Here is a 12,452-nt window from a genome sequence, read left to right on the forward strand (position 1 = left end):
AAAGAGAGCCCCCTGGGCAAGACTCGGAGGATTTAATCAATCAATAATGGCCCTTGTGTCTATGCAACGAAACGTTTAAAAAAAAAAAGATTGATTGCTTTCATTTCATATGCAGCTTGACTTTCATTTTTGGTTTGCTTTATCGCCTTTTTAAAAAGAAAGCCCATAAATCGTCAGGATATGTAGATTTTCAACCTATTATAACCTATTTCAACCTATGATATAGCTCTGAAATGGTCTGGGAAGAAAAAGGATTTTGCAGTGTGGATTTTCTTACAGAATTCTCTGCTAAGTAATTGCTTCTGCTCCTTTGTCTTCATAATGTTTTCATCATTTCTTCTGAACCCTCCTACTGTGAGTGAAGAATACAGGCTTTTCCCTTACAGCCTGCCAGCTGCCAGTACAGAAAAGTTCAGACCACAAACTTCTTTCTGATCCAGTGATGCGTAATACAGAAAGAAAAAAATCATGTGGTATGACATGCAGCTTGAAGTTGGATTTCGATGTATTACAGAAGCAAGGCACAAAAGGCTTACTTGGATCCAGCGAAGACACCTGTAACTCTGCTGTTATGGCTGGTCAGAACCAAAAGCGGGAATCCACAATCCGGGGAAAGAATTAGTACTCCAATTAACAATATAAATTTCTATTAACTGTAAAAGTGTAAAGTGTACAAGTGCTCAATAATAGTCAGATTAACTACAATAAATAGTATCTTACATAATAAATGTAGGTAATATCCTCATACAAAAATACATCTATATATAATATTCCATACAAATATAGGCAACGGCCAGACCATCAATGGAAAGAAGTCCAATCACACCTAATATTATACTTCCTATTCTCTTGCAGGTGTGTGGATACTCCAAGGTGCTCCAGGAAAGGTATGTATAAGTCCAACAGGCAAGTAAGGGCCGGGTTGTAAACCACCATCCAAGAAGAAAATTCAATGTATCCTTTTCTCTCTCAATAGGTGGAACCAGGAGTGTCAGGACTCGATCCTTCTGAGAACCCGACAAGCGGCCAGCTGTTATGTTTCATATGAAATCATTTCATCAGGGGTCCTCTATCCACCACAGATTGGTAGGCACACATAACATGTTCCTGTATGTCTGTCCTGGTGCACCAAAAACCAAGCCGGCGTGGTGCGTCAGGAAGCTGCTGACATTCTCCCCTTTCCCACCATCCTTTGATCAGTTGGAACTGCCCACTGACTGGATCTGATATTGGAAGTGAGGAGGATTGGGGGGAAATGTGCTTCAAACCAGGGCTTTTTTTCTGGGAAAGTGGTGGTGGAACTCAGTGGGTTGCCAGCACAGGGGGCAACTCTTGGCAGGAGGTAGTGCCCCCGGTACCACATGAGCGTGCGCAAAGTGCTTGTACACTCCCAGGACTGCACAATGACGTCACTTTGGGTCAGCTGGAACAAAGGGGGGGGGGTTAAAATTTAAATTGCCCTCTGTGAAAATGGTCACATGGCTGGTGGCCCCGCCCCCTGATCTCCAGACAGAGGGGAGTTCAGATTGCCCTCCACGGAGTTCCGGAACCTCTTGAAAATGTTCACATGGCTGGTGGCCCCGCCCCCTGATCTCCAGACAGAGGGGAGTTGAGATTGCCCTCTGCGCCGCTGAGCGGCGTGGAGGGCAATCTCAACTCCCCTCTGTCTGGAGATCAGGGGGCAGGGCCACCAGCCATGTGAACATTTTCAAGAGGTTCCAGAATTCCATTCCCCTGCGTTCCCCCTGAAAAAAAGCCCCGCTTCAAACCGTGATGCCTCAAGAGACAAGGCAGGGGAGGGCTCAGGCCTGGTGCCCTTACACAGGGCTTTTTTATGGTGGTTCTAGCACTGCTCTTATCAATAGGAGTGCCATTCCACGCAAAAATGGTCAGGCATATGAACAAATGCAGCCACCTAATCCTATTGGCTCTGGCCCTTATTAATGGTTTCCTGTGATGTCCAGAGAGGCTTCTAGTGCCTGCCTCACTTAAGTGGTGACAATCCAAGCTGGTGTTTCTGGGCTGTGAACACTTGTATTTCCACCATTTCTTCTCCCTCTCCTCATTTGCCCACTTCATTTGCCCCCACTTCCTACAGCAACAGATATGGGTTAACTTTATTTTCTGTGCGGCTTTTGCTGTACCTGGTATGGCAAGGTTTCGGAGAGCACTGAGCGCAGCATGTTGAACCGAGACGTCTCCGCTTTCCACGTGTTGCTCTAAAAGATCCAGCAGTTGATGTACCACTCCCAGCTGCACCATCCGAACACAGTTGCTGTCTTAGGAAATTGAGAGGGAAAGAAAATATTCCAAAGATTAGAATTGCTGTGCGCCGTGACGTCATCACTGGGGCTGGCAAGGAGGCTCATGCCGTGACATCTTTGCTAGCACCGGCCAGGAGGCTAGCAAGAGTGCCATGGAGGCCACCCAGGTGTCCCAGCTGCTCCTGCAGGTGCGCGCAGCCTCCGAGGCCAGCAGATACTCCGTGGGGGATGGACTGGTCAGATGCTCCTGCAGGTGTGTACAACCTCAGGAAGCCATCTGGGTGCCCAGGCTGGCACCGCACAGCCGCAGAAGTTGGCAGGAGCACTGCAGAGGCTGCTCAGGCTGGCCGGCCACTGTGCTCAAGGCCTTTGCCTGGGCGATAGGGGGAGGGGGAGGTGTCCAATATTCAGGGAGTGTTTCCCCCAGACAGTCCTTCCAAATACTGGACTGTCCAGGTGAATACTGGACACCTGGCAATCCTACCTGTTTCCAAATTTCCAAAAACGTTCGCAGGCTCAACAATGGGCCACTTTGGGGTCAGGAATGAATTTTCCTCCAGGCCAGAGTGGCCTAGGGATCCTGGAGGATCCCTTTTTGCCTTCTTCTGGGCATAGCACAGGGGTCCCTGGGGGAATGTGGGAGAGGTAGCTATGAATTTCCTGCATTGTACAAGTGGTTGGACTTGAAGACCTGGGGTCCTTCCAGCTTTATTTTTCTATGTTTCTAAAATCAGGGACTTCTAACGCAAGTTAACAAAAACTGACACTTGTTAGAAGGGCCTTCAAATGCATATTGGTAAAAAAAAATGTCCCCAAACAGACTTGTGGCTTCTTGCTTGTGAAAGCAAAATTCTGCAAGATGTCACAATTCCTTATAATGGATACTGTAAAGGGAGGTGCCACTTTTGGAGGCATGGATGTTGTGAATTTGTATATGTCAAATCAGGTTGGAGAGAGTCATTAATCGAAAGATAAATCAGCTTATGTGGAAGCTGTTGAAAGGTACTATAGGGAAGAGTAGTATAGATGGCAAGTCCATTTCTGACATAGCCTCAGCTTGTGGGTTTTGCATACTCTAGTGAGGTGTGAGAATACGCCTCTGTCTTGGCTTGTGTGCACTCTTCTACCACGGCTGGAACCTTCTGTGCAAACTGGGACCTGGGCACGAACAAACTGCATGGTTCACTGATTATTCTGGGTGTGTGATGGGCAAACTAAATCTAAAACTCTACATGGTTTCCATTGCGTACTGGAATACAGGCTTTGGCTATAGAAACAAAATTTCTAGAAATCTTGAAGCTCCGGGGGAGAAAACACATTTTAGGTTCTTTAAGCAGCAAAATAGGTTTAGATTTTATAGAAAAAGAAAGCATCCATTTCAATTTTTTCCAAAATTTCCATCCCCCCGCCCCACGGAAAAGCATTGTATTCATGTATATAACTTTGTTAGCATAGAACATTGTATTAATTGGCATATTTGTAGAATTTAGAAATACACAAAATGTTGAAATGAGAGAGCGGCTAACTGCTGCACCCTATGATAAATTAACACTTTACATCCATTTCGAAAGGCAAAAAAATAGTTTTTTTCCCCCAGTCCTTCTCCAAAGTCCTCAGTTTTTTCCACTGTAATCACTGAAAACCAAGTCCACAGACTTTTCTATGCTATACAGTTGAATGAGAAAACCCTTGTCTTAAAAAACATCTCACTTATTCTAAAAAGGGGATGGGGACATAAGCATTTCCTCCACCATGCTTCCTCAAAGTTCTTAATTTTCCATTGGAATTAGTGGAAAATTAGTGGAAAAATTTTCCTTGGGGAAAAAACGGGAGGAAACCCCCCAATCCCTCCCCCCCCCCCCGCCCCAGCATTTATATCTCTAGTTTTTGCTTGTAATTTTAATAGCTGCCATGGAATTGTTTCTGTTTTTATTTTTGGAAAGAAATGGAAGTTCTTTAACCATCATGAATCAAAATAATTTCTTATATATAAAAGGTAGTCATTATTAGATGGTGCATGAAGTCTCTCCCTGTTATTCTGAGTACTCTCTCAACACTTTTCCGGGAGGCAATTAAACCATCTCATGGATAACTTCCCCAAAGCTAACAGGTAATGATGGATCACTCCAAAAATGCCTCGTTTGCCACTTTGTGGCTGAACCTGAAACTCTTGGGCAGCCATAAAAAGGTTATTCTTTAAGGAGCCAGGTGACTTTCTTTTGTATTTAATTTTTCCTTTTCTGTACCTAATTTTTAAAAGAAAAAATTACCCTCCCAAATCAACCATCTAGGAGTTCTTATAGGGTGGAGTGGAGAGTGCCCTCAAGTCATAGCTGGTGGGGTTTTCATGGCAAGAGACTAACAGGTGGTTTACCATTGCCTGCCTTCGCAACCCTGGTCTTTGTTGGAGGTCTCTCATCCAATTACTAACCAAGGCTGACTATGCTTAGCTTCTGAGATCTGACAAGATCAGGCTCACCTGGGCTATCTAGGAGCCAAGCTACAAGTGACGAATTACACTTGTCTGGCAAGTGAACAGACTCGCATGTATTCCTCCCTGTTCACTTGCCATTCACTTGCTCTCTGCTTACCAGGCAAGTGTAATTCGTCACTTGTAGCTTGGCTCTAGGTCTTATAGGGAGCCCCCCTCTAAAAGCATTCTTAAACTACAGAATTGTCTAGAACCCCAGATGCTGAAGCTGCTCCCAGGAATTCAGCAAAAAGAATTGGTATGGGGGCTGGAGAGACAGCCATGATGTCTGTTTAAAGAATGAACAGTGGAAGTCCTAGAGAGTTACACCCTCCTTAGCCACTGACTTCAGTGGAGGGTGTAATTCTGCTTAGGACTGCACTGTTAGTTTGCAATAACTCAGTCTTAAACACATCTGCATGGACTTGCTTTCAAGAAAGTGCTTTGAGAACCGCAGCTGTGGCCATTGTAATAGGAAATGGATGGGGATCCTTACCGTTCCTGGCAAAGTTAGCAATTGCTAGAGCCCCTGTCAGTTGTAACTGGGTGTGCTTGGATGCCAGCCACGTGCCCACACTCTGGTAGATCACGCCATGCCCTTCTGCAAACAGCTGCTGCATGGATTCATCTGCAGCACAACAAACAAAGACAGACTGATAGTGCTGGTACAGCCAACTTAGGGCAAGCCCATCTCTGGTTTTCAAGGCAAGAAATGTTTACAGGTGGCTTGCCATTGCTTGCCTTTGACTAGCAACCCTGGACTTACGTGGTGGTTTCCTGTCCAAGTACTAACCAGAGCTAACCCTGCTTAGCTTTCGAGAACTGATGAGATTACCTATCCAGGTCAGGGGAAATACTCCATGCTAAACTGTACAAGAACTGTATGAATTTGACGTTCCAGTTCTTAAATATGTTAGCTGCTGACAACATTAGAGGAGGGTGCAGGCAGACCCTCCTCCAGATTATTCTTTGCCCCAGGTAACCTCATTAGGTTCATACCTCTGATTCTTGTTTAGGACTGTGTGAATGTCTCAATTCTGTAAGAGCACAGAAAGTGCAGAATGTAGGGCTGCCAGGTCTCCTGCTATGGTGGGAGACCTCCCATTGGTTGCCCTCTTTGTCCACTGTTGTTCTGACTGGTGGTGAATTTTTTAAAAAAAACAGTTACATCAGAGGCATTGCTACCACGTTTCCTGGAAAAAACTGGTATCGATCTAGGAATTGCCAGAAACCTTATGGTTTTACTATAGAGTTTCTAGTGATTCCTAGAGCTACCCTACATCTCTTCTGGGTTTCCTCCAGAAGTGATGTGGTGACACTTCTGATGTTGTGCCTCCCCATGTCCCTACCCGCCCACTTGTTGCCACCCTGGGAACCCTAGCAAAATGTGATATTGGGTCCAGGTTTAACCTGCCTGGTTCATGTTTCCTTCATCTTGGGGAACCAGTACTTTTGTTTTCTTGTCCAAGATGGCACCATGCTTATGACAAATCTGTTATTTAACTCATTCACTATGACCACAAGCTGTACTTGGAAGTTTTTTCAAAGTTTGGTGTGAAAAATTGTGACTAATAGAGTGAGGCAAACAAGTCAAGTGAAGCCTTTCTGCAATGTTAATGGTGCAATCTGGGCAAGAAAATAATTGTATGCAGTGGCCTTAACACAGATAAATATAGAAAAAGAATTTGTATTCTAGTTCTACCATGCTGTCACTTTTGTAACTGGCACAACAGAGGGAATCATAGACAATGTCCGAGTCAATCTAAATGTTGCTTTCGGTGCATGGAAAAAACGTTTTCATGCTGCCACCATAATGCCACCATGTGTGACATTGTTTTCCTTCATCAGATGGATGTTCATATTGTTGTGTCGGCTGCAGCCAAGAAGAACACGACTTCCTGGCTGCAGGATCTTCTTGCTGGCTGCACATCATGCAACACACCATGGCTGTGGAGAGGACATCAGCTGGGTGACATTTCTCTTTCCTCCTTACGGTAAAGGTAACATGTAGCCCAGCACTGAATCAACGAAAAAGTAACAAAATCATCATCATCATCATAGCAAAAAGAACAAACAAAACCCAAGACCCTCTCATAAGTAATGTGATAGGAAATTAAAGTTCTCCCCTGTCTTAAATTTCAAATCAACAATTGAATTAGTAGCAGAATGCCTGTTTTATATTAGTAAGCGTCCTGTGTATCTTAATTGCTGCAATTTGTATAGCCATTAAAAGATTAACTGCAATTCTCCAGTATTTATATTTGGAAGAAATGTTAAGATCCTTATTTTTATCCAGTTAGGTGAAATAGTAAGAAATGCAAGTGAAATTCTTCTGATAAAGTATACTAGTTGGCTCAGCAATATTTAACCCACTGATGCAACGTTACCTAGACTTGCTAAGATCAAGCTGTATTCAGAACTTTCTTATGTGCTATTTCATTCAGAAAGGAAATAGGATTTCTGTCCATTTTACACTTAAAAGCATTGCTCCAAATGGGCCACGTCTGTAAGCTGTAGGATACTCCAGAATATCTTTTACAGGCTGTTTCCTTATGAGGCAAGAGCACTTCAGCTTCCAGGCTTACTTGTAAGATATTTTTTTTAATGTGTAGTTTGAAACGGTGGAGAGAAAGCACTGCCCTCAGGCTCTTTCAGTCCAATACCCCTATATTCAGATTTCTTACTTGGACATGTTTTGGCATGCTCTTGGGCCAGTCATTTACTCTTCCTTAGCCTAACCTACCTCACAGGGGTGTTATAAGGCAAAAGGAAGGAGGGGAGAACCATGTAGGCTGTCCTGAACTGGCAGGATTAAAAAAAAAAATTACATATATTGCCAAATCATATCCTGAAGATGGTATACCAAGTTTTTCTTCTATAATAAGCAAGTTGTGGAGATCCAACTGGGGGCGGATTGAACTGAGACGTTGCTTCAGTCTTCTTCCTGGAACCTATGGCCCAAAGGGGCTTAGTAACATTAAATGCCTGAGATGAATCTTCATTGTGTAGACAAACATGGGCACTACCAGGGCTTTTTTTCTGGGAAAAGAGGTGGAGGAACTCAGTGGGGTTGCCCTTGGAGAAAATGGTTACATGGCTGGTGGCCCCACCCCCTGATCTCCAGACAGAGGGGAGTTCCCCTCTGTCTGGAGATCAGGGGGCGGGGCCACCAGCCATGTGACCATTTTCAAGAGGTTCCAGAACTCTGTTCCACTGCGTTCCGGCTGAAAAAAAGCCCTGGGCACTACAATTGTGGTACAAATATGTGGTCATTAAACAATGGCACCGGAGCATCTGAGTTCCCTACTGCCTCTCTTTAGTCTTACCCCCAAGCAGCAAGGACACGACGAGATCAGATGCCGCCTTCAAGCTGCACATATCTTCTGGTCTGAAGCTCTCCTGCAGCCTCAGCAAGATCTCTACCAGAGCCTCCTGGACACCAGCTTCTGCCAGTTGCAATTTCAAGGCATCTGTGGAGGTCAAAAAAATAGAAGTTGGAAGCTTCTTGGGTTTGTATCCAAACGAAGCACATAAATAGCTGTTTCTCACGGTTCGCAGACTATGGCCGTTTCCACACGGCTTACCTTCTTCCGGAAAACAGCATCTTCACGCCTGAAATCACGGGAGAAGACGCTGTTATCGCGCGAAATTGTGCGAGAAGATGCTGTCTTCCATGATAACAGCGTCTTCTCACGCGATAACAGCGTCTTCTCGCATGATTTCAGGCGTGAAGACGCTGTTTTCTGGAAGAAGGTAAGCTGTGTAGAAATGGCCTATGCCTTTCCAGGGACAAGCGAAAGAAGATCTCCTGGGAGGGACTGATCCTGTGAGAAATTCCTATGTCAATACTCTTGGTACCAGATGAGGGCAGGCTGTGGGGATCTAAGGGGAAAGAGCTGGCAACCTCCAGGTATGTTGGGGGCTTGGCTGCTATCAGCAACATACTGATTTAAGATTAAGGAAGGGGCCATTGTTTTTCACTTTCAGCTAGGAATCTGACAGATCCTGTGGACACCGAAACAAGCTCGGAAAGAAAGTTAATCCTTTCCTTCAGGTAGCTAGTTTATTGCTCAGCCTTCTGAAAGGGGGCTGAATGTTCAAGAAAAAGTAGTGACATGAATTCTAGAAACAAGAAAAAAACCCACAGTATATTCAAAGGCAGAAAGGAAAACTATAGGTGGAAATGTGGAGTATATTCAGTCTGAATAAAGCAGTCAAGTAAGCCCAAAGACAAAGAGAAATAAAAACATGAACACCTCAGTTTCCAGCATTATCTAAAATACTTTGAACATCAGGGTGAGGCTTTCCCTCTCTGCTACTGTGGACAAGAATAGAGCAAATATCAGATGGCTGGGTGGCTCTTTTTATATATCATTCTAGAGTCCAATTATCCTATTGTCTTATTTCTAGAGGGAAACTGAGGTACTCACCTATTTATCTACAGCTCATGGGGTCCTGATAGACCATCTGCTTAACTGCTGAGTATTCCCTCCAGCCATCAGCCCCCTAGGATTCGGTGAAGTTCACAAACAGTTACAGCTCAGATGCAGAGGAAAGGGATTTTCTGGAGGGGTGATGAGACCCCCACAGAAGGGGGACACTGGCATAGGGACTCTCCACATAATCTGACCTTTCCGTGATCTTTTTGAGGTTTAGGCAGGGTGAAGTAGCCCTCCTCAAGTTTCTGAGTTTTGGAGTAACCGCAGGGCAGCAAAATGTGATTTGTTTGGTTAATATTGTCTTTGTGCTTTCATGGGGTGCACCGCATGGATCTTCTCCCCTTGGGCACCAAAACATCTTGGGCCATCTCCGTGGACACCTCTCAGGGGTGAAGGACTTCTTCTCTCAGGTGCTTTAATGCTTGTTCCAGCTGCAGAGTCCTGTGTATATTCTCTTGTTAAGTAGAAAAGGGCATCGTCCAAACTGCTCTATTTTCCTTTCTTCTTTAGACAGTCACGCCATCCCACTGGACAGTTACCACTCCGCTATTACATGGAAAAACATGGCTTCCATTACACCACTGACAGTCGTATGGAAGCTGTATCCTTACGGTATGATCTCACATGGCTGCTGAACATGTGATAATACATGAATCATGTCGGCAGGGCCAATGGCATACAACCAATTGGTGCCATTCCTCCCGCCAGGTAGGAATGATGCAATTCATCTCATCCTCCTGGCATTTTTCATATGAACATATAAGACACCATCTTATTTTCAGATTGTTAATCAATCTAGCCTGCCCTTGTCTACTCTGACAGGAAGCCTAGCCTACCTTATAGGGTTGTTCTGAAGCAAATGGAGGAGGGGAGAACCATGTATATTCTCCAAAGCTCCTTTGAGGAATGGCTGAATACAAATATGAACAAGATTGATATAACACGTAGTTCTATCACCAGGGTAAACATTTCACATAGCAAAGTTATGAAGAATTTCAGAGGAACTGGTCTAGGACTGATGGAAGTCCGACACTGCCTCAGTCTTCCTCATGGAATCTCTGACCCAAAGCTGGCCTAGTCACATTAAGTGACTGAGGTGACTTTGCATGTCTATTCTGACAGCAACAGAACTCTTCAGCCTCAGGCAGAGATCCCGAATCCCTTTTAGAACTGCAAATGCCAGGACCTGGGCCCTTCTGTATGTGAAAAGCCTGCTATTTTGAATGTGAGAAAAAATGGAATGTATAGCCAATGACAGGGTGAAAGAACAATCTCCTAGTTGCTCAGACCAGCAAGCAGACAGGACCCCAAAACATCTTGGAATATCACATAGCCTGCCTTGGCTTCTTAGTTAAGAGCAGCAGGACTCTAATTTGGAGAACTGGATTTGATTCCCCACTCCTCCACTTGAAGCCAACTGGGTGACCTTGGGCCAGTCACAGCTTCTAGGAGCTCTCTCAGCCCCACCCTTCTCACAGGGTGATTGTTGTGGGGATAATAAGTGTGACATTAAGTTGTCGTGAAGGGCAGTATATTATATACCCAAACGTCCTGCCTTCAGCCTGAATTGGGAGGTGGTAATTTGCCAGTCCTAGCCCTAAAAGAGATTTCCAGGCACACTGCAGCCGTGTGCTTGCTCCATGTTCAGGTAGCTGCAATACTCCACTGCACTGGATGTGAGAAGAGGCTTCATGGTGATAACTGCACATTTTCAGAATAAAATTTGTCCAGGACACAGCAATCCTATGTGGAGTCTAAATCCAGAGAATTCTTAACACAACAACAATCATACTGCTAATTAAAATCAGGAGATATTGTTACCTTTAAACAGGAAATTTAAAAATCAGAGCAGAAGGTAGGAAAATAATTACAACTATGAACAGCTATGATATTTCCCTTAAGTTGTATCATTAATCATAATGGTGATTTTAATTAATTGAAGTTGCCATGCTGTATTAATTAACCACCAACACCTACTAGGATTTTACTAAATCTAAGTCTTTGGGGACTTAAGATATCACGGCTGCAACTAATGTGCTAGTGAGGCAAAATCATACGCCTGTCCCTTGTCTGTGCCTGGTGCCTTTTGCCTCCCTGTGTGATCTGTAGGGTGGTGGAAGGGCTGGGAAGGGGCCCTGGCTGAGCTGCAGAGCATCTGCTTGGCATGCAGGAGGCCCCAGGTTCTATCCCCAGCATCTCCTCCTAAAAGGACCAGGTGGGAGGTGATAGGAAAGACCCTGGAGAGCCTCTGCCACGCTGAGCAGACAACACTGACCTTGATGGACAGATGGTCTGATTCAATATAATGGGAAAAAGGGAGGGTGCATCAAGGTGAAATGAAGAAGAAAAGGCAAAGGGCGCAAAGGGAAGAGTCTTTAATAATTATGCAATCCCTACGTGTTTCACAACAGCTTGGGGAATCATCCTTCTCAGGGCTTTTTTCCTGGGAAAAGTGGTGGTGGAATTCAATGGGTTGCCCTTGGAGAAAATGGTCACATGGCTGCTGGCCCCACCCCCTGATCTCCAGACAGAGGGGAGTTTAGATTGCCCTCGGTGCGTAGGGCAATCTCAACTCCCCTCTGTCTGGAGATCAGGGGGCGGGGCCACCAGCCATGTGACCATTTTCAAGAGGTTCCGGAACTCTGTTCCACCACGTTCCAGCTGAAAAAAAACCCCTGGTCCTTCTGATTCAATATAAGGCAGCTTCACTTTGCTGTCACTGCTGTTTTTACTTATTACCTTTTGGGGGGTAGGTAGTCACATTCCTCATCCTAAATATGCAAATTGTGTTTTAAAGCATCTGGCTGACAGAAGTAGTTGCCTCAGAGAAATCCTAGTTGGCTCTGGCTCCCCGCATCACCTTTTCATGCCGTACTGTGTGAAGCAGCTTTTAAAAAGCACATTCCCATGAGTCTAAAATTTGGAGTGGTGATTTTGTTCTCTTTTGGGGGGGGATGGTGGTAGTGGTTTGCATTCATGCACAGTATACTTATCACTTGGACTCCAGTCTCCAAGTTTCCAGAATGAAAATCCCTGTGGTTAGTTTGCTGGCTGTTGATCTAGGTTTAACCTGGTTGGCTGATGCTATGAACAGTGACGTCACAAAGGAAACAAGAATTGTTCTCCTTCCTCAAGTGATGGAGCTCTACAGAGGTCTGCTTGAAGGACATATGTAAGGAACAGATTTTTAAATACTTCTCTTTCTTCTTCAACTAGCCATTGGCTACCTTGTCAAAGTGTTTTCTGTATGCATACTTACACCAGGTTTTCTGGATGTTC

At 44.7% G+C, this 12,452-nt stretch overlaps 1 protein-coding gene across 1 annotated transcript in view; it reads right to left on the bottom strand.

Annotated features, from left to right (window-relative positions):
- Positions 1-12,452, bottom strand: part of LOC129332385 (rap1 GTPase-GDP dissociation stimulator 1-like) — a 52,127-nt gene that overhangs the window by 24,225 nt on the left and 15,450 nt on the right. The window contains exons 6-8 of the mRNA XM_054983470.1: positions 8,061-8,204; positions 5,231-5,362; positions 2,145-2,279 (exon numbers count right to left, since the gene is read on the bottom strand). Coding sequence (XP_054839445.1) covers positions 2,145-2,279; positions 5,231-5,362; positions 8,061-8,204 — 411 coding nt within the window. The remainder of the gene's footprint in view (positions 1-2,144; positions 2,280-5,230; positions 5,363-8,060; positions 8,205-12,452) is intronic.

Source organism: Eublepharis macularius, chromosome 6 (genome assembly GCF_028583425.1).
Source record: "Eublepharis macularius isolate TG4126 chromosome 6, MPM_Emac_v1.0, whole genome shotgun sequence".
In the NCBI taxonomy this organism is placed as follows: domain Eukaryota; kingdom Metazoa; phylum Chordata; class Lepidosauria; order Squamata; family Eublepharidae; genus Eublepharis; species Eublepharis macularius.